We start from the raw sequence: 24,717 nt of genomic DNA, 5'->3' as shown, positions 1-24,717 counted from the left end.
TTGCTCTTCCCAGTGTGATCAGACCATCACAGAGGATCTGAGGAGAGCAGACGGCAGGAAAGGAAGAGTTCACCCGTTTCTCTGCATCTCTACTTCAGTCAGGACATCCACCTCATTGCCTCCAGGGGCTCCCGGGGTGTCCAAGCCTTTGGACTTGACCGCCACTACACTGCCAGCCTTCCCGGGTCTCCAGCTGGATGAAGATCACAGAGACTTTTCAGCCTCCGTCCCCGCATGCGCAGGCTCACGCAGGCGCTCAGCCAACATCCTATCCATTCTGCTGCTTGGAGAGCCCCGGTACTCCAGCCATCTCTCTCTCCAAACGCAGCTTGAAACGTATTTCCGTTTATAAGCCCTCTCTCTTCATGTGGAGGTGAGGTACATTCTCAATGTGATAGGGAGAAGGGAAGCCCTCGCTACCGCAAAGTGGAAACTCTGGGAAAGACAGGTCAGGTCTTCATTCGTGTGGACCTCTGTACCGGCAGAGAAAGCACCCCTTTTTACAGCGAGCTGTTTATAGCAGCCCTTCTCATCTCCTAAAATAAAAATCCACAGCGAAGTAATCAGACCCCTCTTCCCAGAGAACTTAGAAATACAGTGTTCTAGATTGAATTGGAAATAAAAGGCTATTTACAACGAAACAGCCCTTCTACGTGTATGCTGGGAATAAGACTCCACTTGCCACGGGCCCGGTACAGGTGTGCCTGTTTATACTACATAAGGAGAGATGCAAAAGAAATGGCTCTCTGTGTATACCCAAATTAAGATTGTGAAATACAGGCTAAATGTCACCAAGGGAAAATTATTTTCAAAAATAGTGAACAACCAATATAATTCTAAAGAGATGAAATTCGGTTCTTCCAGATTGCCCTGGCGGTCCAGGAATTCTAAAGGTAGACGAGGACGACATCTTTGCAGACAGACTCAGTAGTAGCTGTAGGCAGTGCTGACTATTGACAGCATTAACACCCTAGCGGTGTCAGGCGGCACCTTTGGACATCGTGGAAGGGGCGTAACAAGTCAGCCTCCTGCCAGACCGGCCGCAGCGACTCCAGGCGGAACGCCCACGTTGCCATCTCCGTTCCAGGGCCGGTGGGCGAGGAAAGGACCCGGCCCTGCCCCTTTGCATGCAGGAGGAAGGCGTCACAGTCACCACAGAAAGCCGTTCTCCAACGGACCACTAGGGGGCGTGTCGAGACCAGGATCCTAACATCTGCAGGGTCACGGCCAGATGTGTCTTCATTTGCGAACTGACACTCGTGAAATAATTCAGAGTGGGACTTGCGCTGTGCTAGGATGGCCGGCATTTGTCCAAAGTCATCCCCACCCACACCCGCTTCTCTAGAAGTACAGTCGTGTCTCATCACACAGGGAACACATTCTGATAACCCTAAGAGATTCTGTCAGGGTACCGGTTACACTGACGCCAACGCAAGTGTACAGCTTGCCGCTCCTGTAGCCTCATACCCTCAAGACAGTGGGCAACATGAGATGGATTTGGATGCCGAAGTCTAACAGCAAGCTGCAGTACACTTTTTTTTCTTGGGTCCCGCGGATAGCATCCAGGGCCTCACACATACTAGACAGGCAGGCTCCATCTCCAGCTTCAGCAAATGTTTTTCATACATGCAGGAACGCACTCTGAAACAATGACAGTGCTGTACAGCAAACATGTAAGCCAGTAAATTCGTCATGCCTTGTCATGGCCAGGTATAGCATGCTGTCTATAATTGCGTATGCTATACTTTTATGACTGCTAACAGAGTAGGTTTGTTTACAGTAGATCACCACAAGCCGGTGAGTAATGTCCTCTGATGTCTGAACAGTTACCATGTCACTAGAAGATAAGACGTTTTCAGCTGCTATTATCTTATGAGACAGCCTATGTACGTGGTCCATCACTGACCAAAACAGAAGTCAAAAGACTGAGCAATAATAATAATAATATGAGAATCACTCTTTAAAAAAACTCACCTTCCACCACTGTCTTGGTACTTTGTCAAGTGCTGATGGTTGGTAAGGAGACTAGGGGGCAGAACAGAACTCTGGTCTGCCCGGAGTTCCATGGCTGGCAGCTGGCAGGAAATCCCTAACTTCCAGTGTTGAAAGCCACCTGGAAAAAAGTCCTGTGTGCCAGAAGGAATCGCTCTACAATGACATGGGCAGGGGGGAAGCGATTAGATGAGGTGCATTTTTCTATGATGTTCGTGGCTTGACTCATTCAAACATATTCATTCAAATACGTTGTACTGGGGAGGTCGGATGAGGCCAGCATTCACAGCACAACTGCGGCTTAGGAAACAAGTGGTACCACCGTCAATAGACAAGCTGAGCCTTGTTTTCATCCCTCACTGTGGATAAGAAACGTGAGGAATGAATATTCTATTTATCTATCTATCTATATATATATGTATATATATATCATCTATCATCTAACTATCTATCATCTATCTATCTATCTATCTATCATCTATTTATCATCTATCATCTCCCTATCATCTATCTATATATCTATCATCTATCATCTAACTATCTATCATCTCTCTATCTATCTATCTATCATCTATCATCTATCACCTATCTATCTATGAAGGCTGACATCAAATTCCCTGCCACTTCCCAGCGTAATTTTAGTCAGAATCTCAGAAGATGAGGCCCAGACACTTTGGCTTGGGTTTTTATTAGGCTTTCCTATTTTGTTTTTGAGATGGGTTCTCCTATATTATAGCCCAAGTGAGATTTCAGTTTCCGGGTCCAGGTGATCCTCCTGCCTCAGGCCCCTGAGCAGTTGTAACTGTTGGTATGCATCACCATGACAAGCAAAATGCTACCAAGCCTCAGCACCAACCCTTCATGTTTCTTTGTTTGTTTCTAAAGATCCCTAGATGATTCTGGGGTTCCGTCAATTTTTTGTGGCATAGATGCAGAAACAGACCTAGCAAGAGGGCATAATTTGCCAAATGTCAAATGTTCTGGAAGCAGGAGACAGATAAGATACACTGATTTCTAACTCAGAATGAAAAAACTAAACAAAACAGAACCTAAAACTCAATGCTTGGTGTCTATGGGTACGGCTCAGTAGTTGAGAGCATGGAGCATGGACTGTTCTTCCAGAAGACCTGGGTTCTGTTCCTATGGCCCATGCCGGGGGGCGGAGGGGAGAGCTCATGACTGCCTGAAACTCCAGTTCCAGATCCAGCCCTCTTTTTCTGTCTGTCCTCCAAGGGCTTTTCCATGCATATTCCCACACTCCTATACAGATATTCAGACATATACATAAAATATTTAAGGAAAAAAAACCTCAACTGTTGTATCAGGCTGAGTCACCCCACAAGAAGACATGACATGAGGACCCCCTGGGTACCAAGTGGTAACCTGAAAGCCTCCTGCTCATGCTTCCCTTGATGTAAGCTGGTTATTGACCAGTGTTCTTTCCCCAGCAGCATCGTTTGGCTCAAGGCCTTATCACATTCTAATGTAATCCAGAGTTATGCTTATAAATTTTTAAAATATTGTATTATTGCTCTGTGTGTGTGCGCGCGCACACGCACACACGCATATGAATGCACATGGATACAGATATGTGTCTGTATGCACCTACTATGGTATGTTTGCGAAGGTCAGTGGACAGCTCTTGGCAGCCAGTTCTCTCCTTCTACCTTGTGATCTGGGATCAAATCCAGGCCATCCGTTTTACCTAGGAAAATACTTTTACGTGCTGAGCCGGCCATCCCCACAGCCCAAGTTCTGCTTTTCAAAAATCATAATTGGGAGGTGTGTTAGGGCCTTTCTCCTTTCTCTCTGCAGTGAGCAGATGACTTTTTGGGTCATACCTAAAACTCGGGTGTTCCTTGGATAGACAGCCTATAGCTCCTCTAACATGTTCCCTGCTGATGTGTCCCCAGGGGTAGACTTCCCACCTAACGGGAGTCAGCAGCCCAATGTAACAGAAGCTTCCTTAGTTTTTCCAGGCCAAGCCATCCACCCCTGTAAGATGTGGTCCAGATTACTCTTTTTTGTTTTTTTGGGGGGGGGGTTGGTTTGGTGTTTGTTTGTTTGAGACAGAGGATGTGTGTGTGTGTGTGTGTGTGTGTGTGTGTGTGTGTGTGTGTGTAACCCTGGTTGTCCTGGAGTTAGCTCTGAAGATCAGGCTGATCTCAAACTCACAAAGATCTGTCTGCCTCTTTCTTTTGAGTCCTGGGATTAAAACTTTGAGCCACCAACTGCCAGCCAGGATCACTCTTAACCAAATGGTTTTAGATATGGAACCAAGAATCTGTTGCTTTGGTGAATCTGCCAGTTAGCAGATTTCCATCATTTTCAATTAATCCATTTGAGCATCAAGATGGAGGGAAGGCTTTGGTTCTTAGTGTAGTGCAGGCGCCTTACTCCTCCATTTGCCTCCCCGCCTCTGCCCTTGTTCACAAGCTCACTGTCTTCCGAGGAGAACTAGGCTTTTCCTCTGCATCTCCCACCACACTCTCCTCAAGTGGAGGGTCGCATACCCTGGCAGCACTGCGGCTCCCCTGGGCCTACATCCCCACTGCTGTGGGGCAGTCACCAGAGAGACGGCTCAGGCACAGGTTTAAGTCAGGAGAAAGTTTTTATTAGCCAGCCAGTGACTACGCTGGGTATTTGGGAGTCAATGTAGCTCCAAGACATTTTCAGGGTGAGCTTTTCAGCACAAGAGCCATGTCCTGGGTTGACACACTTCTGTTAGCCAGAAGTGGAACAACAGAAGCCAAAAAGCACGGTAATACACTAGAGACTTTCTCAAAACGATGGACTTTGATGGGTTAGGCCTTTGTTCTCATTTTGGCTGGTGGTGCTGTGTACCTGTTGAGTTTCACAGCCTGAATGGCACTTCCATCATGGAGTCAGTCATGCTAAAGTCTAGGGCCCTGTCACACCACTACGTTTGAGCTGCTCAGCTTTCCAGTTTCTGTGGGACAGATGCAGAGACATACCAATGATGGTTTCACTTGCATTTCTGTAACTCCTCATTGGGACTTTTAATCCATCTGTGCATGCTCTGTTAAGTTGCTGAAATCAATCTGGTTCGATTTCCATAACATCCCTTGCCCTTTTGGCTCTCTTCTCTAGCCAGGCACCAGCTCAAACTGTTTTCCTAGTTTCTTGTTCTTGGCCAACTGCTTGAAGCACAGGCAGAAGCATGTCCTGCCTCTGTGAGAAACACCTGCAGAATCCTTAACAAACACAGATGTGCAATTTTCCTTTACACTGTGTGAATATATGTGGCTATGATTGGCTTAATAAGGAAGCTGACTGGCCAATAGATGAACAGGATAAGATTAGGTGGAAGAGCCAAACTGAGAATTTTGGGAGGAAGAAGGGCAGAGTCTGGAGTCACAAGCAGACGCAGAGAGAAGCAAAATGGGCATGCCGTACTGAGAAAAAGCATAAGAAATATGGATTAATTGAAAATGTAAAAGTTAGCTAATAACAAGCCTGAGCCATTAGCTGAACATTCCTAATTAATATAAGCCTCAGTGTGTTTATTGGGGAGCTTCTGGTGGTACAGAAACTCCATCTACACACACACACACACACACACAGAGAGAGAGAGAGAGAGAGAGAGAGAGAGAGAGAGAGAGAGAGAGAGAGAGAGAGAGAGAAGACAGAGTCAGAGAGATGCCATGTAGCTGCTGAAAGAAACAGATGCCAGAACCTTACTGGTAAACCACTAGCCTCATAGCAATTTATAGAATAATCGAAATGGGTTAATTTAATATATAAGAGTTAGTTAATAAGAATCCTAAGTTTATAGGTCAAGCAGTGTTTCAATTAATTAAGTTTCTGTGTGATTATTTCGGGTCTGAGTGGTCGGGAAACAAACGAGCAGCCTCCCACCATCCACTGGTCTAAGGATGGGGCACGGATAGGTATGAGAACACCCCCAGCTCCTAATCAGGACTTGCCATTCTGCTGAGTGGGAATCAGGAGTTGGTGGGGGGACACTGTTTAAATGTTCTCTGGTTATGGGAATTGGGAGTTGGTGGGGGGACACTGTTTAGATGTTCTCTGGTTATGGGAATTGGGAGTTGGTGGGGGGACACTGTTTAAATGTTCTCTGGTTATGGGAATTGGGAGTTGGTAGGGGGACACTGTTTAAATGTTCTCTGGTTATGGGAATCGGGAGTTGGTGGGGGGACACTGTTTAAATGTTCTCTGGTTATGGGTATTGGGAGTTGGTGGGGACACTGTTTAGATGTTCTCTGGTTGATCATATAGAGGACGGTGTGCAGCTAACAAATGCAGAGCCTGAGATGAAGATGTGAGGCCATTGGTGCTGCGGAGCCCATGCCCTGAATGGTGGCTGAGGGACACCTCTAGATGGGATTGCGGAGACATCTTAGAAACCAGAGGAAGAAGAGAGCCGTTCAGTGACCGAGCGGTGCAGTATCAGATGCCCTGAAAGCCATGGCACAAGGCAGTTACCCCCAACTACCAGGTCCTCTCCTCCCCCTCCTCAGGCTTTCGCTCCCTCCTCAGGGAACAACCATCTTGTGGACTGAACGGGCAAAGCCACACTGCCCTCCTGAGAGCCACGCAGCCAAGCTTTGCTGGCTAAGGCAGCCCCTCGCCTTGATTTCTCCCGGTTTGCCAGGACGATACTGTTTCCCCACACACCCCTGCCCTAGCCTTTTCTAGACAGCTCAGCTCCTCTGACATCCCTTTCCTCTCTCTATTGTGAGAACAGAAATGGCTTTTCATCTATCAAAGGGATGTGACTTCTACTTTGTATAGTGGTGAATATATCTCAAGTCTAGAATTCAGATCAGGGAGCAGGGATAAACAATAGGAAACTATTGTGGTCATGGTGTTTTAGTCTCTAGACCAGTGGTTCTCAACCTGTGGGTCATGACCCCTTCGACAAATCTCTTATCTCCAAAATATATTTACATTTATGATTCATAACAGTAGCAAAATTACAGTTATGAAGTAGCAATGAAAATTACTTTATGGTTTGGGGCCACCACATTGTGAGGAACTGTATTAAAGGGTCACGGAGTCAGGAAGGTTGAGAACCACTGCTCTAGGTCATGGTGTGGTTTCCAAAGTTGGATTGAGGATGAGCTTGTTAGGCCACAGGCGAGTGTGTGGTGAGGAAGATGAAGAGACACTAGGTGAAGCAGGCCTCGCTCCCCCCTACCCTGGAGATGCAGCCATGTCCCTTATGTTAACTTCAGACATTCAGCTCCCCCTGCCTCAAGAAGTCACTTGTTCAGGCTTCTGGGTCTATTTGCTGCACTTAGGGCCCAGCAGCTTGAGCCTCAATAGACACAACGACCCTCATGGAGCCACAGCTTGACCTTAACTCCCACTCCTGACTGGAATTGTAAGCCATTGCCGGGGTGTCCGAGCCTTGTCTGGAAGACAGCTGGATTCTCAGCCAGCGACACTGGGCCTCCTCACAGGAGAGGACCACGGTGCCCTCAGGGTTGCTATAAATGCACTGGCTGTGGGCTGCCTTCCCTTCCACTGCCAGATCCCAACTGCCCACTGGCTCCCTGTCATCCAGCCCCAGGGCCAAGGAGCCCAAGTGGCCCGGGGTGGCAGGGCACACCAGCTGTTCCTTCTTCAAGCTGGGCACCGGTTGGCCCTTAAGGTAGGCTGGGCCTGCGCAGTAGGTACGGGTGTTGAGGATCCGGTCGTTGTAGAGGCGGAGCCAGCTCGTGAGGTAGGCCAAGTGGCAGTCACACTGCCAGGGGTTGCTGGACAAGGCCAGGTTGAAGAGGTCGTAGTTGGTGTCAAAGATGCCCCCGGGGAGCATGGTCAGCTGGTTCTTCGACAAGTTGAGCTGCTCAAGCCTGGACAGGTTCTGAAAGAGGGCCGGGTGCAAGGCCGTCAAGTTGTTGTCGTTCAAAGAGAGCCTGGCCAACTGCTCGAGGTCCCTGAAGACATCCTCGGGAAGGTGTGTGATGGCGTTGTGCGCAAGCGTGAGGGAAACAAGGCGGGACAGGTTGGCGAAGGTGCCCTCGGCGATGCCCTCCAGCTGGTTGTAGGACAGAGACAGGTGAAGCAGCCCTGGGTTGTGGGTGAAGAGGGTGGCAGGCAGAGCCCGCAGCGCATTGCCCTGCAGGTTGAGATTGGTCAGGTTGCGGAGGGAGGCGAAGACGGAGGCCGGCAGGTGTCGGATGGCATTGTGCTGCAGCCACAGATTCTCCAGGCTGAGGAGCTGGGAGAAAGCCTGTGGCGACAGCTCCGTGATGCTGTTGCTGTCCAGAAAGAGCTCCTGCAGGCTGCCCAGATTGTCCAGCAAGCCCTCGGGGAGGCTGAAAAGCATGTTGTTACTCAGCTTCAGTATCTGCAGGCTGCTGAGTGACTGAAACAGCCCCTTAGGGAGCTTGCTCAGAAGGTTCTGCTCCAGGTTGAGGGTTCTCAGGTATCGCAGAGGCTGGAACAGTCTCCCAGGCAGGGTCTGAAGCTGGTTTCCCTGAAGCTGAAGGGACTCCAGGTTGTCCATGTGGTGAAAGAAGTCCTCAGGCAGAGCCACCAGCCTGTCGAAGTCCAAGGTAAGCTTCCCCAGTGAGCTCAGGTTAGAAAAGATGTTGGCACTGAGACTGGAGAAGGGGCTGCCTGTCACCTCCAGGTCCACCAGGCTGGGCAGTCCCCCAAAGGCATCAGGTTCCAGGTGACGGACCTGAGTGTTGAGGAAGACTACCTTGGTCAGGTTGCGGCTACCGTGGAAAGCCCTGGTCCCCACTGTGGTGAAGGCAGTCTCCACGAAGACGATGTTTGTGACGTGTGGGGGGATGTCCAGTGGAATGGTGGCCAGCTGCTCATCTGAGCAGAATACCTCTCTGTCAAAGCAGTCACAGCCCATAGGGCAAGGCTGGATGGGCCTGGTCAGGAGCAGGAGTGAGGCCCAGCACAACCAGACTCCTGGAAACATCTTCTGGATCCAAGGATGACAGAAAACAAGACAAAAAGGAGTGCCTTTAATAAGGGCGTCACACCGCAGTGCCCAGAGCACGGGAAAGTCACCACCACCCTCTGGATGAGCTCAGGCTGCAAGCAAGAACTGGCCTCTTCAAGGAGGCTATGGTTTGGGCAACAGTTGCTTGTGTGATCCATTGCTGGGGACAGAACCTAGGGCTATCTGTACATACTAGGAAAGGTTTGGCATAAGCCCCAGTCCCAGGTTGTGTTTTGAGCACCTTGTTCAAACCACTTACAGGTGGTAGTGGACTGGTTCTTATTTCCTGGAAGCAAAGGTGTCAGCCACATCATCTGTCCAGATACCCTACAAGTTAGTGGTCATGAGAGCAAGACCTGGGTCTTCTAGAGCGTCCATGTTCTTTCCAGATTGGAGAATGATATGCAAAGAGCCAAAAAAGCGAGGGAGGGGGGCACAGGCTGTGCCAAATTATTAGGGATAATATGTAAAATATGGGCAGATTAGCCCTAGATTGGAAATTTCTAACCCCAAATCCTTCTTGATTTCCAGATCTCAGCATACTTCAGAGCATGGCTAAGAGGGGTCCCTGCACCCTGCTCTTAGTTGGGTGACACAGTGCAGGGACTGGGCTCCTCAGAACTGTACCCAATGCTGCCCTCACTGCCTTGCCTGTCCCCCGTAGCTCCAGTATCAGGGAATTTCCTAGGGTGCAGACACAAAGGCTCTACAGGAAAGTCCACATTTCAGAATTATCTAGAAACAGGAGGTACGCCTTCCCACCCGGCAAGACCAAGTGGGCCTCAGCAGCCCCTGCCCATCAGAAGACAGGCACTCTGCGAACCACAGGGGGATCTTCTCTCCTGTTTACATGACTCGGGGAGGTTCCAACCCCACGAGTTCAAATCCCAGGCTCATGACTTTCTAGTCGAGTGACCTGGGGCGTGTTGTTATCTGTGCTTCAGCTTCCTTATGTGCAGGCTGGGGATAATAACAGCCCTGACAACAGCAGGGTGGCTGTGAGCACTGGTTGAGCATGCTCAGACCAGGGGCACAGAGTGAACGAGGTTGAAGGGCACCGTCATTACAAAAAGACTACTTGAACAACAACAGCGAAGATATTTTATAACTAGAATACGTGTGACTTCACAAAAAAATATTTTTAAAAATTAAAAAATAAAAATCAAAGAAGCAAGAAAATACTCAGGCTGTTTCTCTGCTGCCCTCTGCTGGCGGTCAGGACTGGCGCCTACAGACTCCGTGGGGTTCCTTGAGTGGAGCGCCACAGGCTTGGGGAGCGGCCACCCTTCCCTGCCCTGCAGACCCTCGCCATCAGCGGGCTAGGAACGTGGCCTAGAGAGCTCATGAGAATAAGAGACGTGCAGTTCTTGCTGTTAACTTGCTGAAGGGGGTCCAGCTGCCCATCACCCTTCCTGACTAAAGTTTCTCAAAGGAAGTTTCCAGAAAAAGGTCCCTCAGAATAAAAATCTTATACAACTCAGGGATTTAAGGGTCCCGAAGGCCTTTTCACGGGGATAGTAACTGTGGAGGTTCGCATGAGAAAGGCCCCCATGGGCTCATATATCTGAATGTTTGCTTCCCAGCTGATAGACTGTTTAGGGTGATTAGGAGGTGTGGCCTTGTTGGAGGAGGTGTGTTAGTGGTGCCCACACCAAGCCCAGAGACGTGTGAGCTCTCAGCTACTGCTCCAGCACCAGGCCTGCCTGCAGCTGCCATGCTTTTTGACCTGTGATCACAGACTCACCCTTAGAGACTGTAAGAAAGTCCCCAACCAAACGTTCCTTTATAGAAGTTGCCTTGTTTGGTATGTCTCTTTGCAACAATAGAACAGCAATGAAGACAGTGGTACAAGCCAGGGTCCCTCCGCAGAACACAGGCCTCCTGGCCTTGCAGCAAGGAAACACCAAGTCATGCTTATAAGTACCACAAAAGGATAGCCAGGGCCACCTGAGGACAGCGCCTCCCATTGAGCCACAAGGTTGGCCCAGTCTTCCTCTCACCCTTTAGCCTGGGGCCTACTCCATACACTGTCCTTAGAAAAAAAGGACTTGAGAGACTTCCAAGAAAGGCAACTGTCAAGAATCCAGACATTAGCTGGGCCGGGGCAGCGCATGCCCTTAATTCCAGCACTCAGGACTCAAAGACACGTGGATCTCTGTGAGTTTGTGGCCAGCCTGGTCTTCAAGCAAATTGCAGGACAAGCTCCAAAGTTACAAGAAAAACCCTGTCTCAAAACACCAGAAGAAGAAAAGGAAAGTAAAGAAAAGAAAGAAAGTCGGGCTGTTGTGGCGCACACCTTTAATCCCAGCACTCGGGAGGCAGAGGCAGGCGGATCTCTGTGAGTTCGAGGTCAGCCTGGTCAACAAGAGCTAGTTCTAGGACAGGCTCCAAAGCCACAGAGAAACCCTGACTCAAAAAACCAAAAAAAAAATCCAGAAAAACAAGAAAAAGAATCCAGACATTGAAAGAAACTCTGACCCTTGGTCAGGTGGCACAGAGTCCAGGTGCAGCAGATCCATCCAGGTGTTGGGGAAGTGTCTAGCCTCTGTGGGGCTGTGGGGACATGCGTCCAGGAGGAGGACTGAGGGGCTATTTTCCCTACTCCCAAAGTTCTCAGACATGCAACTTGCTCCTTAGAGAAGCCTGGAGAAGCCCATCACAGAGCAACCAGGACCACATCTGTATTCTAAGGGTCTTCACTGAGCCCACACGGCTTTCCTATCAGACAGGGAATGGGTAGGGAAGACAGGCTCGCTCTTCACAGTTACAGGTCCAGAGTTTCCCCACCCTCTGTCTGCCCACATCTCTTTTCATTTGCTTCTTGAAGGGCTGAGTAGACTCGTTCCTTACAGCTGTCTTCGGTGGTCCACAGGCTAAGGGCATGGACTTCTGCGGCAGTCTGGGAAAGAGGGCTCTGGGAAGCTATCCACGCTAGAACACATCCGGGTAACTGAGGCATGGCTTAAGATAGCTATACAGATGGGCCTGCGCCCTGGGCTTTGTCAACTTCTCAATCTTTGGAAGTGTCCTTAGGAGAGGGGCCAGAACAGGGCCCTCTCAGGTTTAGAACAAGACTCCCCTTTCTCATTCTACAGGGATAGGATGGGAAGACAGAGCAGAAATGATCCATTCCTAACCCTAGGCTCGTTCCCATTCCAGAGTAACCAAGAGCTAGCACCCTGTAGCTAGACAGTATGGGTCTAATCCTGATTAGCTGGGTACTTTAGCTAAGTTGTGCAACCTCTCTGTGCTTCGCTTTCTTCATGATTAAAGCAGTGAGCACAGCTCTGTTTCCTATGTGGGGTTCTCATGAGGATAAAATGAGAGAATACACAGAAAATCCCAAGCCCAGAATGGGTATGTTGTGAGTGATTCAGCCCGAAACTGGCTACAGTTCTCCTGAGCTCAGCAAGGCTCAGCTCTGGTAAGATGTCATCAGAGGTTTGCTGTGGAAAACCTGATGAACTCATGGGATTGCACCACCATGGAACAGAGCGAGCCTTCCCACAGCTCCGTTCCTAAGACTTTCCTTCTCAGTGACAAGAAAGGCACAGACTCTCAGAGCCTGTGCTTGGGTCCCGTTCTTAGCCCTCTCTCAAGAGAACAAGTCACCGGGCACTCCCACCTCCAGAGACAGTGGAGGTCTGCATCAGAGGTCACAGCTGTGGAAGGTGCCTTCTTTGCATCTAGGAAGACCAGGGAATGGCCACGACCATGCCCCATTCTTCAGAAGGTCAAGGAAGCGCATCTGATCTTTCCTCTATTCTGAAGTTTGGAGTATTGTCTGATTATTTAGGCCGACTGGGTGCAAATAGCCTTCATCTTCTCAAACGGCTTTGGGCTCATCTGTGCCCCTGGCTGCTTCCCACATCCGATTGTCCTTTTTCTCTACCCCATAAACAAATCTAAGGGCTGAGGGCCTCAGGCAGGTAGGTTAGGACTTGCACAGCCCCTCTCTGACCCCCCTCGCCCCACCTCCAGGTCCACTTGCGCCCCAGGCAGTAGAGAGAACTCTGAGGTCCTACCTCTGAATTGGTTAATCCAGACCATGGTGACAATGACAATAGCTATACTTAAAGTGCAACATTATTACTGCTAGTGTGGTACCCAAAGGAGACCATAAGCAACAAACTATCAAAAAATAGAAGCCATGAAGCTGGGGAGATGGCTCAGAGACTAAGTGTGTATACTGCTCTTGCAGAGGACCTGCATTTATTTTCAACACCCCCATGGGGTGGCTCACAACTGCCTGTGATTTCAGTTCCATATTTCAGACCCTACTGCCCTCTTCAGCTTCTGCATACACACACACACAAACACACACACACACACATACACAAGGATATGTACGTGCACACACTCACACAAATACACACACACAGACACATACACGCACGCATACACATATGCGTTCACGCACACATACACACATGCACGCCATGCATGCACACACTCACACAGACACAGACACACACACACACACACACATGCACGCATGCACATACACACAGGCACAGTGAAAACAATTTTTTTTTTTAAGAAATAGAGGCAGTTGGGCTGGAAAGATGGTTCAGTGGTTAAGAGCGTGTACAGCTCTTGCAGAGGACCCCTCTTCCTCCTGCCAAGTTCAGTTTCTAGCACCCATGTCAGTAACTCCAGCTCTAGGGAATCCGACGCCCTCTCTGGCCTCCACAGGTAATTACACTCATGTACATAGACATGCCCAGACATAACTGAGTTGTATAGACTTTGGGTCTGGTAAAGTTTGGTATTTGATGTTTTTTATTTATTTGAAATTTTCATAATAAAGTTTATAAAATTAAAAAAATTTGAATGCTTGTCTTGAAGACAATTAAAAAGAAAACCCTAGTTCCACCTGTTGACATCCAGGCTTTCTGAACGATTTTCCAGGTGAATCTAGATGCAGCCAACATTTAAGACCACACAATGCTGCCTGCACTTAGGCCCAAAACAAGAAATTAAAGAGATTTTGCAATTCTAATGTTTTGTATCAATATTCTTTTGTATGATGGATAGGGTTTGGGCTATAGGCGCTTAAGCTGATAACTAACTTTAGAGAAATACAAGCAAGTTTCTGTTATTCTCCACCCTGCATGTGTTGTTTGTGAAATCAATAAAATCTAGTCAGTTCTGAAAAAGACTGTTCTCTCTCTCTCTCTCTCTCTCTCTCTCTCTCTCTCACACACACACACACACACACACACACACGCACACACACCATGTTTAGTGTTGCCCTCAACCTTGGCCAGAAAATGCTTCTCTCTGCAGGGGTCAGGGGTCAGCAGCTGAAGCGGAGACTCAGAACCAGCCACAGTGCTGATAATGAGTGACTACTGAGTGCTCAGTCATAAATGGGATATCTCTATCAATGCCCCACAAAGCTGAGGGACATCTCTATCAATACCCCACAAAGCTGAGGGACATCTCTATCAATGCCCCACAAAGCTGAGGGGCATCTCTATCAATACCCCACAAAGCTGAGGGACATCTCTATCAATGCCCCACAAAGCTGAGGGACATCTCTATCAATGCCCCACAAAGCTGAGGGACATCTCTATCAATGCCCCACAAAGCTGAGGGACATCTCTATCAATGCCCCACAAAGCTGAGGGACATCTCTATCAATACCCCACAAAGCTGAGGGACATCTCTAGCAATGCCCCACAAAGCTGAGGGACATCTCTAGCAATGCCCCACAAAGCTGAGGGACATCTCGAAGAGGGGATGTAAAAACTTAAGAGCGCACAGATGGTGAGAAGCGACACGAAGTACGGCCATGACATGGATGTCATGAACCCACTGCAACCATGGTTGCCGTCAGAAGACTGCAGCAGGTCAAGCCAACAGGATTAGCCAATGCTCCAGCAGGCATATTGACCGGACTCAGTGGGTTACTTAAAACATAAAGATGCCAAGGACATGAAGGTGGGCGGTAGATGTGTGGGGAATACCTTGGGGGAATGAGTTTTCTTGGGGACAGATATGACCAAGATACATTGTTTACACGTGTGAAATTGACAAAGAATACATAAAAGATTTTCTATTAAAGTGTCCTAGGACATCTCTTCCTTGGATCCTCTCTCACTCTTGGGAGTTCTTTCTTCTTTTTCCTTAATAAATCTACATTGGCTGTGCTTGCAATTGTGAACATATTTCTAAATATTTTAAAATAATAAACACATCAGCTTTAAAGTGAGGAACAAGAAAACTGTTTTATAAAATGGAGGTAACTTTGTGAACCACTAGGCACAGATCCCAGGATCCCCTGGAAGGTGTGAGGCTTAGCCCCGCACACAAATGCCAACTCCAGAACCCTACAGTAGAACTTGCTGGTCTGTAGCCCTCAGGTCTGGCATCGCAAAGGGTCAGGGTAGCTGGGCTCTTTGCTGCATTGGTTTTGTGGGGGAGCTGGCACTTGGACAGAAGAAGGCGTGGACTGGGGGGGTGTCACTTTCCCACTCGGCCACACCTCCAGCCCCTGAGTAAAGCTGCAAATTACCTGTGCCTACCACTGTTCCCTATCCCCGCCTGCTTCGGTCCTACCTACCCTCCCAGGCCAGTCATCCCCAGAGAGCCTTCCCAGACTGCCCCTTCTTCACCTGGCATGTCACTGCAGTCATTCGCTGAGTGCTGGATCCGTCTGTGCTCTAGTGAATTGTATTCCAACTGGACCCTCAGGGTCAGGATCCTGAAGTATTTTCACTCCCAGCTCTGCATCCCAGCACCCGGGTCAAGGCTGGGCACAGGAATGTCACTAGGCTGAAGGAATGGAATAAGTGTGGCTCTCTGTGGCCACTCCCTCATCTGCCTAATGAAGTCGACAAGCACTCGGGCTCTGTCAGCCTAGTCAGATCTGTGTTCAAATTCAGACACTGTACTTACCAGTTGTGTAGACTCCAAAGGTTCTCCTCCCCATCTATCAAAGCCTTAATTTCCTCATTAGAGTCCTAGCCCTTAAGGTTGAAGTTAGCCCCCGAGCAGACAGTACATTTGAAGCACTGTATAGTGACTGGCAAATGGTAAACATTCCCTTTAGCTCTGGAGTGAATGTGAACGTCATCATCTAAGCCTGACATGGGATGAAAAGTGTGACAACGGACACCAACCAGGGTGGACCATGAACCTGTGACCATGCTGCTGCCCCGCCCCCATTCACAGCCAGTTCCCCGAGAGCCAGGACTGGCCATTGTCCCCCATTAGAATCTCCCTGGCACACTTTCCCCGCCCCCTCCCAGCTAAGGCTAGCTGATCCACTGAGGGGCTTCTCCTCCTAGGGGACTCAGCTACTGTGGCCTTCTGGGTAAGAGCAGCAAGTCCCTTTGCAGATGTCCCCTAGGACACAGACCCAGGAGGGAGGCAGGAAACCTACCGTGAGGGGCCGGGCAGCTGGGGCCAGAAGCCCGGTGTTTTTCTCAGAAGCAGAGCAGTATTTCATGTGCCCCGTGCTCAGCTGAATCCAGCCTCGACGCTGACCAAAGTCCTGGGAAGGGTTCCTCCCCCTCGTGTGGATTGACTGTTCCCAGAATGACACCAAGGTCACTTGGGCAAGGCCTCTGAAGATTACAAAATGACCCTGAATGGTTCCCGTAGACAGATGCCCAATAGGGCTAAAATCCCAGTGAGATTATATATAGGTTTGGCAGCTCTATGACCCTAAAATGCACTATACCTTAAAAGGTGCCTCCAGAAGCTGGGCAGTGGTGGCGCACATCTTTAATCCCAGCATTTAGGAGGCAGAGGCAGGCAGATTGTGAGTTTGAGGCCAGCTTGGTCTACAAAGTGAGTTCCAGGGCAGCCAGGGCTACACAGAGAAACCCTGTCTCAAAAACAAAAGTCCCTCCAGGCTGCATTGCACTGAGATGCATTTCATTTCAGAGGTGGGGGCTAAGAGGCCACCTGCTCAGCATTCAGTACTGCCCCTAAGAGAAAGCCTAAAAATGTACTGCTCTCTTCTTAAACACACACACACACGGATACATGATAGATAGATAGATAGATAGATAGATAGATAGATAGATAGATAGATAGATAGATAGATAGATAATATAGACATACATATATATATATATTGTGTGTGTGTGTGTGTTGTGTGATGTAGGCATATGAGAGCGTGAGTGGATGGGTATGTGAGATTGAAGTGAGCATATGAGGGTGTGAGTTAGGGTGTGTATGTGAAGTGAACATGTGAGTGTGAGTGGAGGGGTGTGTAGTGAGCATGTAAGTTGAGTTGTATGTGAGTGCATGTACTCTGAAGTAGTATGTATAATAAAAATGAGAGTGACTGTGTGGTGGGTATGATCCGGTGAGGGATGTGTTGTGCATGCATATGCATGCAATTATACATGAGTGTCCATGAGGTATAGCATGAAGGAGTGACCAAGAGAAGCAATATAATGCCTCAGTGCTGGAAGTCTATTACCCGGTGTAATCTGAAGCTGTTTAACTGTTGCTCATTGTTAAGAAACTGCTGTGACTTATTGCTTCTTTTGCATATGAACAGATGACATCCCACAGTGCAAAGTTCTGACCAACCAGTAGGAAGCATTTCCTTTCAGAACAGAAGAAGACAGGAGTCTGTTTGTCTGTTTGTTTGTGCTTTGAGACTTGGTTTCTCTGTTTAGCCCTAGCTGTACTGAAACTCGTGTTGTAGACCAGGCTGACCTCGAACTCAGAGATCCACCTGCCTCTCTGTCTCCTGAGTGCTGGGATTAAAGGCATGCACTACCACCACCCAGCTGACAGGAATCTTTAAGAGGCAGACAAGCAGTGAACCTGTGATGTGGGTTTACCCTCTGTATTCTGTGAATACCATTGGTTAATAAAGAAGCTGCCTTCAGCCAATGGCTTAACAGAGTAAAGCCAGGTGGAAAATCTGAACAGAGATGTAGAGAGAGTAGGCAGAGTCAAGGAGACACCATTTAGCTGGCTGCCAAGGAAACAGATGCTCAAGAACCTTACCAGTAAACCACGAGCCTCATGGTAAAATATAAAATAATGGAAATGGGCTAATTTAAGGTTTAAGAGCTAGCTAGAAAGAAGCTAGAGCTAATAGGCCAAGCAGTGATTTAATTAATACAGATTCTGTGTGGTTATTTCAAGTCTGGACAGCTGGGAATGAGCAAGCCGCCTCCGGTAACAAACCCGGTGTACCCAGGCTCACCCTGGATGGTGTCCAACGTGGTGGAGGCAGAATGTTTGCTTTGAGGACTGGCAGGGCATGCAACCTGCAAATCTCGGGAGGCTCACACCCAGGCTGGCAGACAACTGTCCTATCCTGTTCCCCCCAACCCCCCGGGGCCTTGGCTCCTCTGGAAACACAGCTTGTCACACTTGTCCGCGTGTCAGAGCACACAAGAGGGATCTAGCGCCAGAGCAGAGTTTGAATTCTGACTTTTCAAGGAACTAATCGTAAGACAAGTGATTTGATCTCTGCAAATCTGTGTTCTCTCCCATGGAGGCACCAGGGAAGTGTGTGTGTGTGTGTGTGTGTGTGTGTAGATATGTGTCTCTGTGTCTGTGTGTCCCTGTGTGATCTATATGTCTATGTGTGTCTCTGTGTGTATCTGTGTCTGTGTGTGTATCTGTGTTATGTCTGGCTGTCTGTCTGTGTGTCTGTGTATCTGTGTCTGTGTGTCCCTGTGTGATCTATATGTCTATGTGTGTCTGTGTGTGTATCTGTGTGTGTATCTGTGTTATGTGTGCCTGTTTGTGTGTCTGTGTGTCCCTGTGTGATCTCTATGTCTATGTGTGTATATGTGTGTCTGTGTGTGTATCTGTGTTACGTCTGTCTGTCTGTTTGTGTGTCTGTGTATCTGTGTGTGTGTGGTCTATGTGTCTCTGTGCATGTGTCTGAGTGTCCATGTGTCCAGACTGCAGACATGTGTACAAGTGTGCATATGTGTATGCAGTATGAAGGGATATTTGCATCAAGAGCTTTGGGGATCCTGCACAAAATAAGCATGCAGATCTGGCCCCTCTCCCCATTATGTGGAATTCCAGAAGCCTGTCCCAGGGGACTCTGGGTGATTAGGGGAGGGCAGCCAGACAATAGTTCACAAGGTGACTCTGGGAAATTTATTGTATTGAGTCCACTTTTTTCATCTGTTAAACTGGTCAAACTTTCTCTTAAAGGTCCCCTTGCCACGGTGGCCTATGGACATGTTTGCTAGGGCTGTTCAGCCCCCATATTTTTCCCCAAAGGCCTGTTCACCACCCAGAATCAAATTTTTGTGAAGAATCAACCCATCCAGGCCAGTTTTATAATGGCAGTAAGGGCAGCGTCCACAGATGTGAGACCCCTCACCAAGATGTCCACAGAGAACACACTTGTCCCACGTATATGTTTATTGTTGATTCTGTGCACCAAATCTACCACAAGCAGCATCTAGCGAAGGACAGACCCCCAACCCTGCCCACCAGGGCTCACATTCTATAAAACACCAGGGGTCTAGAAAGCTCTAAATGCTCTGCCAAGCAGCTGGGACTCTTTGCAAGGATCGTCTAGTAAGGCAAGTGTGATTGTTCTAGAATGCAGAGCAAAGGCAACAGGAGGCAAGTTCACTCTCTCCTTAGGGCCCTGGGACCGGGTGGTGTTTTACCCTGGAGCTTCCGGCTGCCCTCTCTGTTTGCACCACACTGGTGTCTTCCTTCCTGAGATTACCATCATTCAACGGCCAGATCTGGTTCTGACCGTGGGGTCTGGGCCTGAACCTTGGAGTAGCTTATAGCTAAGTCTAGAACACAGGCAAGGCCTGCTTCCTGACTCCAGTGACCGGCCTGCTCTTCATATCATTCCCGAGGCTGGAAGCGGATTCCAGAGTTCCATCAGGATGCCCTGTGTGGCTGTCAGTGAGAAGCTCCGAGAACCCAGATGTATGTGTACAGCCTGTTTCTTCTGGTCTCGTGATGGGAGCCCTAGACAGCCCATGAGACTTTGTACAGAGATGGTCTGCTGGGCACTGTGCAGAAAAGGCTCCAACACAAGAGGATAGCGGTGGGACTAAACTCAAAAGGAGTCAAGAAGGTGAGAAAGAGATGCACCCAGACCCCCAGCATCTGTTAACATGGTGACTCTAGTTGGCCTTTATTAACTTCTTCCGGCATCCACTCCCCTCCCTGCTCCACATAAATGCTGGCCGTGGTAGTCCAGACACCAGTGAACAGAGAGGATAAGAGGGCTGAACTCTGTGCTGTATCACAGACTTCTATGGGGTACAGAGCTCATTCCAGCTGCAAGAATTGAGCAAATGCATTACCCTACTGGAAAGAACCCTCCACACAGTGTTCCCAGCATCTCCCTCTCTGACCAGAAGATGTGGAGAAATCGAAAGGCCCACGGATAAGGAACAGGTCCGATGATACCATCTGGACACTGTACTGGGGAGAAAGGAAAAGGCTCCCATGTCATTAGCACCGGTGTGCACATAGCTCACTGTCTGTGAGCTCCTAGGCAGGCCATGAGAGACAGCTGCTCCCAGGCCAGACTTTGGGCCAGCAAGGTCTATCCCTGTCATGGCCAATGTCAGAAGTGGTCACTAGCTCCATGTTATAACTGGCAGGGGACCCTGTATACTGCAGATCCCAGCTCTCTCCAGCCCTAGCTCCCTGAGGCCGGATGTAGCTCACAAGAATCATCAGATGGTTCTGGAGAACGCAGCACTGCAATAGAGCAGGCCCAGCTCCCTCTCTTCAGTTCAGGACCCACCAACGGGCCAGTCAGCAGAAGCACACTCACACTCTCTCTGGGGTTAGGGACAGCCTTGGTCCATGTGAACCAGGGTTTGCCTTGAGGAGATATCTTTTGACTGACATCAGATTCCCCGGGGCAGAGTATGCTGGTTCTCACAAGCATTCTTTCTGGACTATTCTGTTAGGGAGCCGGAAGGGAGGCTCCTTGTTGCCAAGACTCAGAGGGATTTCTTGTTTGCTCTGTAAGCACCATTGCAGGTTGGAAATACATTTCCTGAGCCCTGTGGTCAGGGGGAGTCCTTCCCTCAAGGATAGGAAAACCTGACATTCTCCGATTCACTGTCTTGTTTTCAAGGGAGGGTTTTTATACATAGCCCTGGCTGTCCTGGAACTCATTCTGTAGACCAGGCTGGCCTCGAACTCAGAGGTCTGCCTGCCTCTGCCTTCCAGTGCTGGGATTCAAGGTGTGCCCCCACCGTGTTTGGTTGATTTTGTTTCTGCACAGGTGTATCAGTTGTCCTAAGAGAGCTAGGTCACCTTGACCGTAACTGTTGAAAGTGTGGAAATAGACACAGGTGTAGCAGGAAACACAGTCAAGGCAGATGAATTGTGACTGTCACTCAAAGAGAAAACTCTAAACTAAACCATTCAGCTCATAACCAGAACCCAGAGCAAAGTGAGCCCACGCCCTCACGTGAACTTCCAGCCTGCCCTGGTATCTGCCGTCTCCGAACACCCTGGAGTCTGGCTACCAGCTGACTAGTGTTGATGAAGAATTTGACCACAATTCCTGGTTTCCATTATACTTGGTTATTCAATTGGAAGATCTCATCTCTGAGCTATTTTGCTTCCCCCAAATGGAGAACAAAAATTAGAAACAGATATGGGCATATAAATACCCATACAAGGACGGGTTGAGGGGATGCAGATGAACAAAACAGGGCTTGTTGGCGGGGAAGAAGTGTGCTTCCACAGGCTACTGTACTTCAGATGCTTCTGGTCTGGCCAGCTCGGTTGCCTCTTGTCCTGACTGTACCTCTCTCTCTTTCTCACTCCCAACAGCTAGACCTTTGCAAAAGCTGCCCACGGAGGGGTAGGGGAAGCTGGGGAGGATCCCTCCCTAGCCCATGGAAAGCTAGGAAGTCCACAGCATCTCCAGAAGTCCTTCAGAACAAGCTTAGAGTGGAGACACTGTGATGTCATTTCTTGGTTTCATGCTGATCACGCAGATATCTATTGAGATTGGGAGAATTCATCAAGCTGTACGCTATCTCTCCCACTTTTTGTATGAACGTGATCCTTCAATATACAATCAGAAAGGGAAAGCGAAGGGCTGAGTACAAGCGCCCTGGGCAGGTTGTGTCCTTTAGCCATTGTTAATGAGCTGACTTCCAAGTTTTGAGAACTTAGTGACTGCGTGATTTTATACCATAAAGGGATAAGATCTTCGGAGGAAAGCTCGAGGCTTTAAACGTCCTTCTCCAAAGGGCTGAATGTGTTGCAACAGACGCTGATGACAGCTCTGCCCGAGGGACGGACAGCAGAGGTGTATTTCTGACTTACAGCGCGTGCTCCAAGCCAGGGCAGTGAGCTAAGAGATCCAAACCTTCTCACGGAGAGAACTTAAGTCTGCCTTTGGCAGCAAAAACACAAAGGGTAACCTCTCACTTGAGGGAACAGAGTCAAGCCATGGCACAAAAAGAGAAGCAAGAAAAAAAAAATCAACTTATATAATACTTTGAGGCATGGGTTGTCCCGGCAGAGAACTAACTATCTTATAACGTGAGCAGGCCTTGTCGTCATTAAGTCTGCAGAGGCTGAGAGGGGCTGGGCGCAGCAGTGAAGATTTGACAGAGGGTCCCTCTGAAGGATGCCTCTGGGGTTGCTTGTTTGTTTGTTTGTTAATGACCAATTCGATTTCTCTGGGAGTAAAAGGTCCTGAAATGCCTGCTTCTCTATAGAAGACTCAGGGGCTCAGGACAAGACGGGAGCGTTTTCCCCGGGCCATCCGAGCTTGACTGTGTGGGCCCAGGTTTGGAAGCTGAATGATCGCATGCTTTGGTCCTCTGGTGTCATCATTCCCCAGCCCTGCTTTAGCCTGCTTCCCTAACACTCATTGGGAGCCTTCATCTGCATCAGGACCGCCTGACTCCTCTTCTTACAGCAACAGCAGCAGATGCAAGCAGCTAGGGAACAGGCCAAAGCAATGATGCCGATCACAATGGCGGCAATAGCCAGCCCCGTCTGGGCGTCAGTCATGCCCCATGTATTGCGGTCATCGGAGACTTCGACAGTGGTCAGATCTGTGTAGTCTTCCACAGCAGTGGTGATCTCTGTGGTAGAGGAAATGGATGTGGTGTCGGGATAGCTGGGTGACCCTGGCTGATTAGGGTCTACATAGCGTGGCACTTCCGGGTAGCTAGATACATCAGGAACCTGGGCACTGGGCCCAGGGATGATATTGATGATGACAAGAGACTGGCCTCGGACATTGGCTGGGCTGGAACACACTGGAAGAGTGTCTGTCCCCAACCGGGCTCTGTTGAGAAGGAGCCAGTTATGAAGTGGGAGGATATCTGAGTCACACCTCCAGGGGTTGTCATAGAGACGAAGGTCACACAGGTTCACCAAGTGGTCAAAGATGCCCAAGGGCAAGTTCTCTAGATTGTTGTTCTGCAGCTGGATGGTTGTGAGGCCGTTGACGTTGGCGAAGATGCTGCCGGGGAGCTGTCGAAGGCGGTTATTTTGGAGGGAGATATTCTGCAGGTTGGACAGGGCTCGGAAGACATTTCCATCCAGGTCCTGCAGAGCATTGGTATGGAGAGACAGTTCTCGCAGGTTCGTCAAGCCGTTGAAGGCTCCAGGGGAGATGGAGTTGAGCTGATTGTGACTAAGAATCAGCACTTGCAACTGGGGCAGGTTGATGAAGGTGTTGTCGGGGAGGGAGGAGATGTGGTTGTTGTAGAGCCAAAGCTCCCGCAGGTTGGGCATAGGCCCAAAGATGCCCGGGGAGAGCTCCTTCAGGGAATTGCCGAAGAGCGTGAGCCTGTTCAGCTGGGGCAATTGCATGAAGATGCCAGGCGGCAGCTGCGAGATGTGGTTGTTGGACAGATACAGTTTCTGGAGGTTGCGGTTATTGTGGAACAGGCCAGGGGACAGGGTGCCGATCTGGTTCTCCTGGAGGGCCAGCTCCTGGAGGTTGCCAAGAGCATCAAAAGTGCCCATGGGGATATCTGAAAGCCTGTTCTCATACAGTCGGAGCACCTGGAGGTTGCCAAGGTTCTGGAAAACCCTAGGTGGCAGGTGGGTGAAGCCGTTCTTGCCCAGGTTGAGCTTGGTGAGGCCCACCAGGTGGTCAAAGGTACCTTCGGGGATGTATTCCAGATTGTTGCCGTGCAACTGGAGTTCCTTAAGATTACTAAACTGGGAGAACTGGGCTGGCTGGATCTGAACCAGTTGGTTATTGGACAGAAGGAGGGATTCCAGATTGTCCAGGCCCTGGAAGAGACCAGGAGGCAGCATCTGTATTTTGTTGTTGGCCAGGCTGAGGTAGCGCAGCGAGCCCAGGTTGCGGAAGGCGCCTGGCATGATGTTGGACAGTTCGTTCTTCTCCATCCTCAGGGCGATGAGGGCTGAGACGTTGAGGAACGGGGTCTCCGGGATCTCGGTGATGTGCGTGTTGAGGATCTGCAGGCTCATAGCATTCCAGGGCAGAGGGGTGGGCACTGCCACAATCCGTGCCCCCGTACACTCTACCTGGGAGGCCCGGGAACAGGTACATTCGCTAGGGCAGCCATAGTAGGCTAAGCCTGCAGCCCAGGCTTGGAAGCCCACCAGCAAGAGGAGATAATATTTCAGTGACATGGCCTGTGCGGGGAGAGAGAAGCTGTGTGAGTCACGGTCACCTCGCTGACCACCAACCTTCAGTTTTAATCATGGCTTCCAGCCCCACCCTCATACATGGAACTCAAAATTCTCTCTGCTTTGGCCAGAGAGCCCCTGGCTCCATGTCAGCACCCTTGCCCGAGCAATCGCCTCACCCAAAAGCTCCTCGTGCTCACTCAAGC

At 49.4% G+C, this 24,717-nt stretch overlaps 2 protein-coding genes across 4 annotated transcripts; both read right to left on the bottom strand.

The window, feature by feature from the left end:
* Nucleotides 1-5,591: 5,591 nt before the first annotated feature.
* On the bottom strand, nucleotides 5,592-16,391 carry Cpn2 (carboxypeptidase N subunit 2). 3 transcript variants are annotated; one of them, XR_012908752.1, is made up of 3 exons: nucleotides 16,332-16,391; nucleotides 6,174-8,920; nucleotides 5,592-5,978 (listed from the first exon to the last, which is right to left on the bottom strand). XR_012908752.1 is itself a non-coding variant. In XM_075955588.1 (2 exons), exon 2 carries the CDS (start codon nucleotides 8,915-8,917, stop codon nucleotides 7,274-7,276), a length of 1,644 nt encoding a protein of 547 aa, XP_075811703.1. In that variant the 5' UTR covers nucleotides 8,918-8,920; nucleotides 16,332-16,391; the 3' UTR covers nucleotides 6,154-7,273. The 3 variants fall into 3 exon arrangements, 1 of the variants encoding a protein (XP_075811703.1); XR_012908756.1 differs by having other exon boundaries at nucleotides 6,174-8,917; XM_075955588.1 differs by lacking the exon at nucleotides 5,592-5,978 and having other exon boundaries at nucleotides 6,154-8,920.
* A 6,365-nt stretch (nucleotides 16,392-22,756) lies between these two features.
* Lrrc15 (leucine rich repeat containing 15) lies at nucleotides 22,757-24,514 on the bottom strand. Its single transcript, XM_075955573.1, has one exon. It carries the CDS (start codon nucleotides 24,512-24,514, stop codon nucleotides 22,757-22,759), a length of 1,758 nt encoding a protein of 585 aa, XP_075811688.1.
* Between the last annotated feature and the right edge of the window lie 203 nt (nucleotides 24,515-24,717).

The sequence above is a fragment of the Microtus pennsylvanicus genome, chromosome 1 (assembly GCF_037038515.1).
Source record: "Microtus pennsylvanicus isolate mMicPen1 chromosome 1, mMicPen1.hap1, whole genome shotgun sequence".
In the NCBI taxonomy this organism is placed as follows: Eukaryota; Metazoa; Chordata; class Mammalia; order Rodentia; family Cricetidae; genus Microtus; species Microtus pennsylvanicus.
The sequence above is the reverse complement of the archived record's forward strand: the minus strand, read 5'-3'. Positions and strand labels throughout refer to the sequence as shown.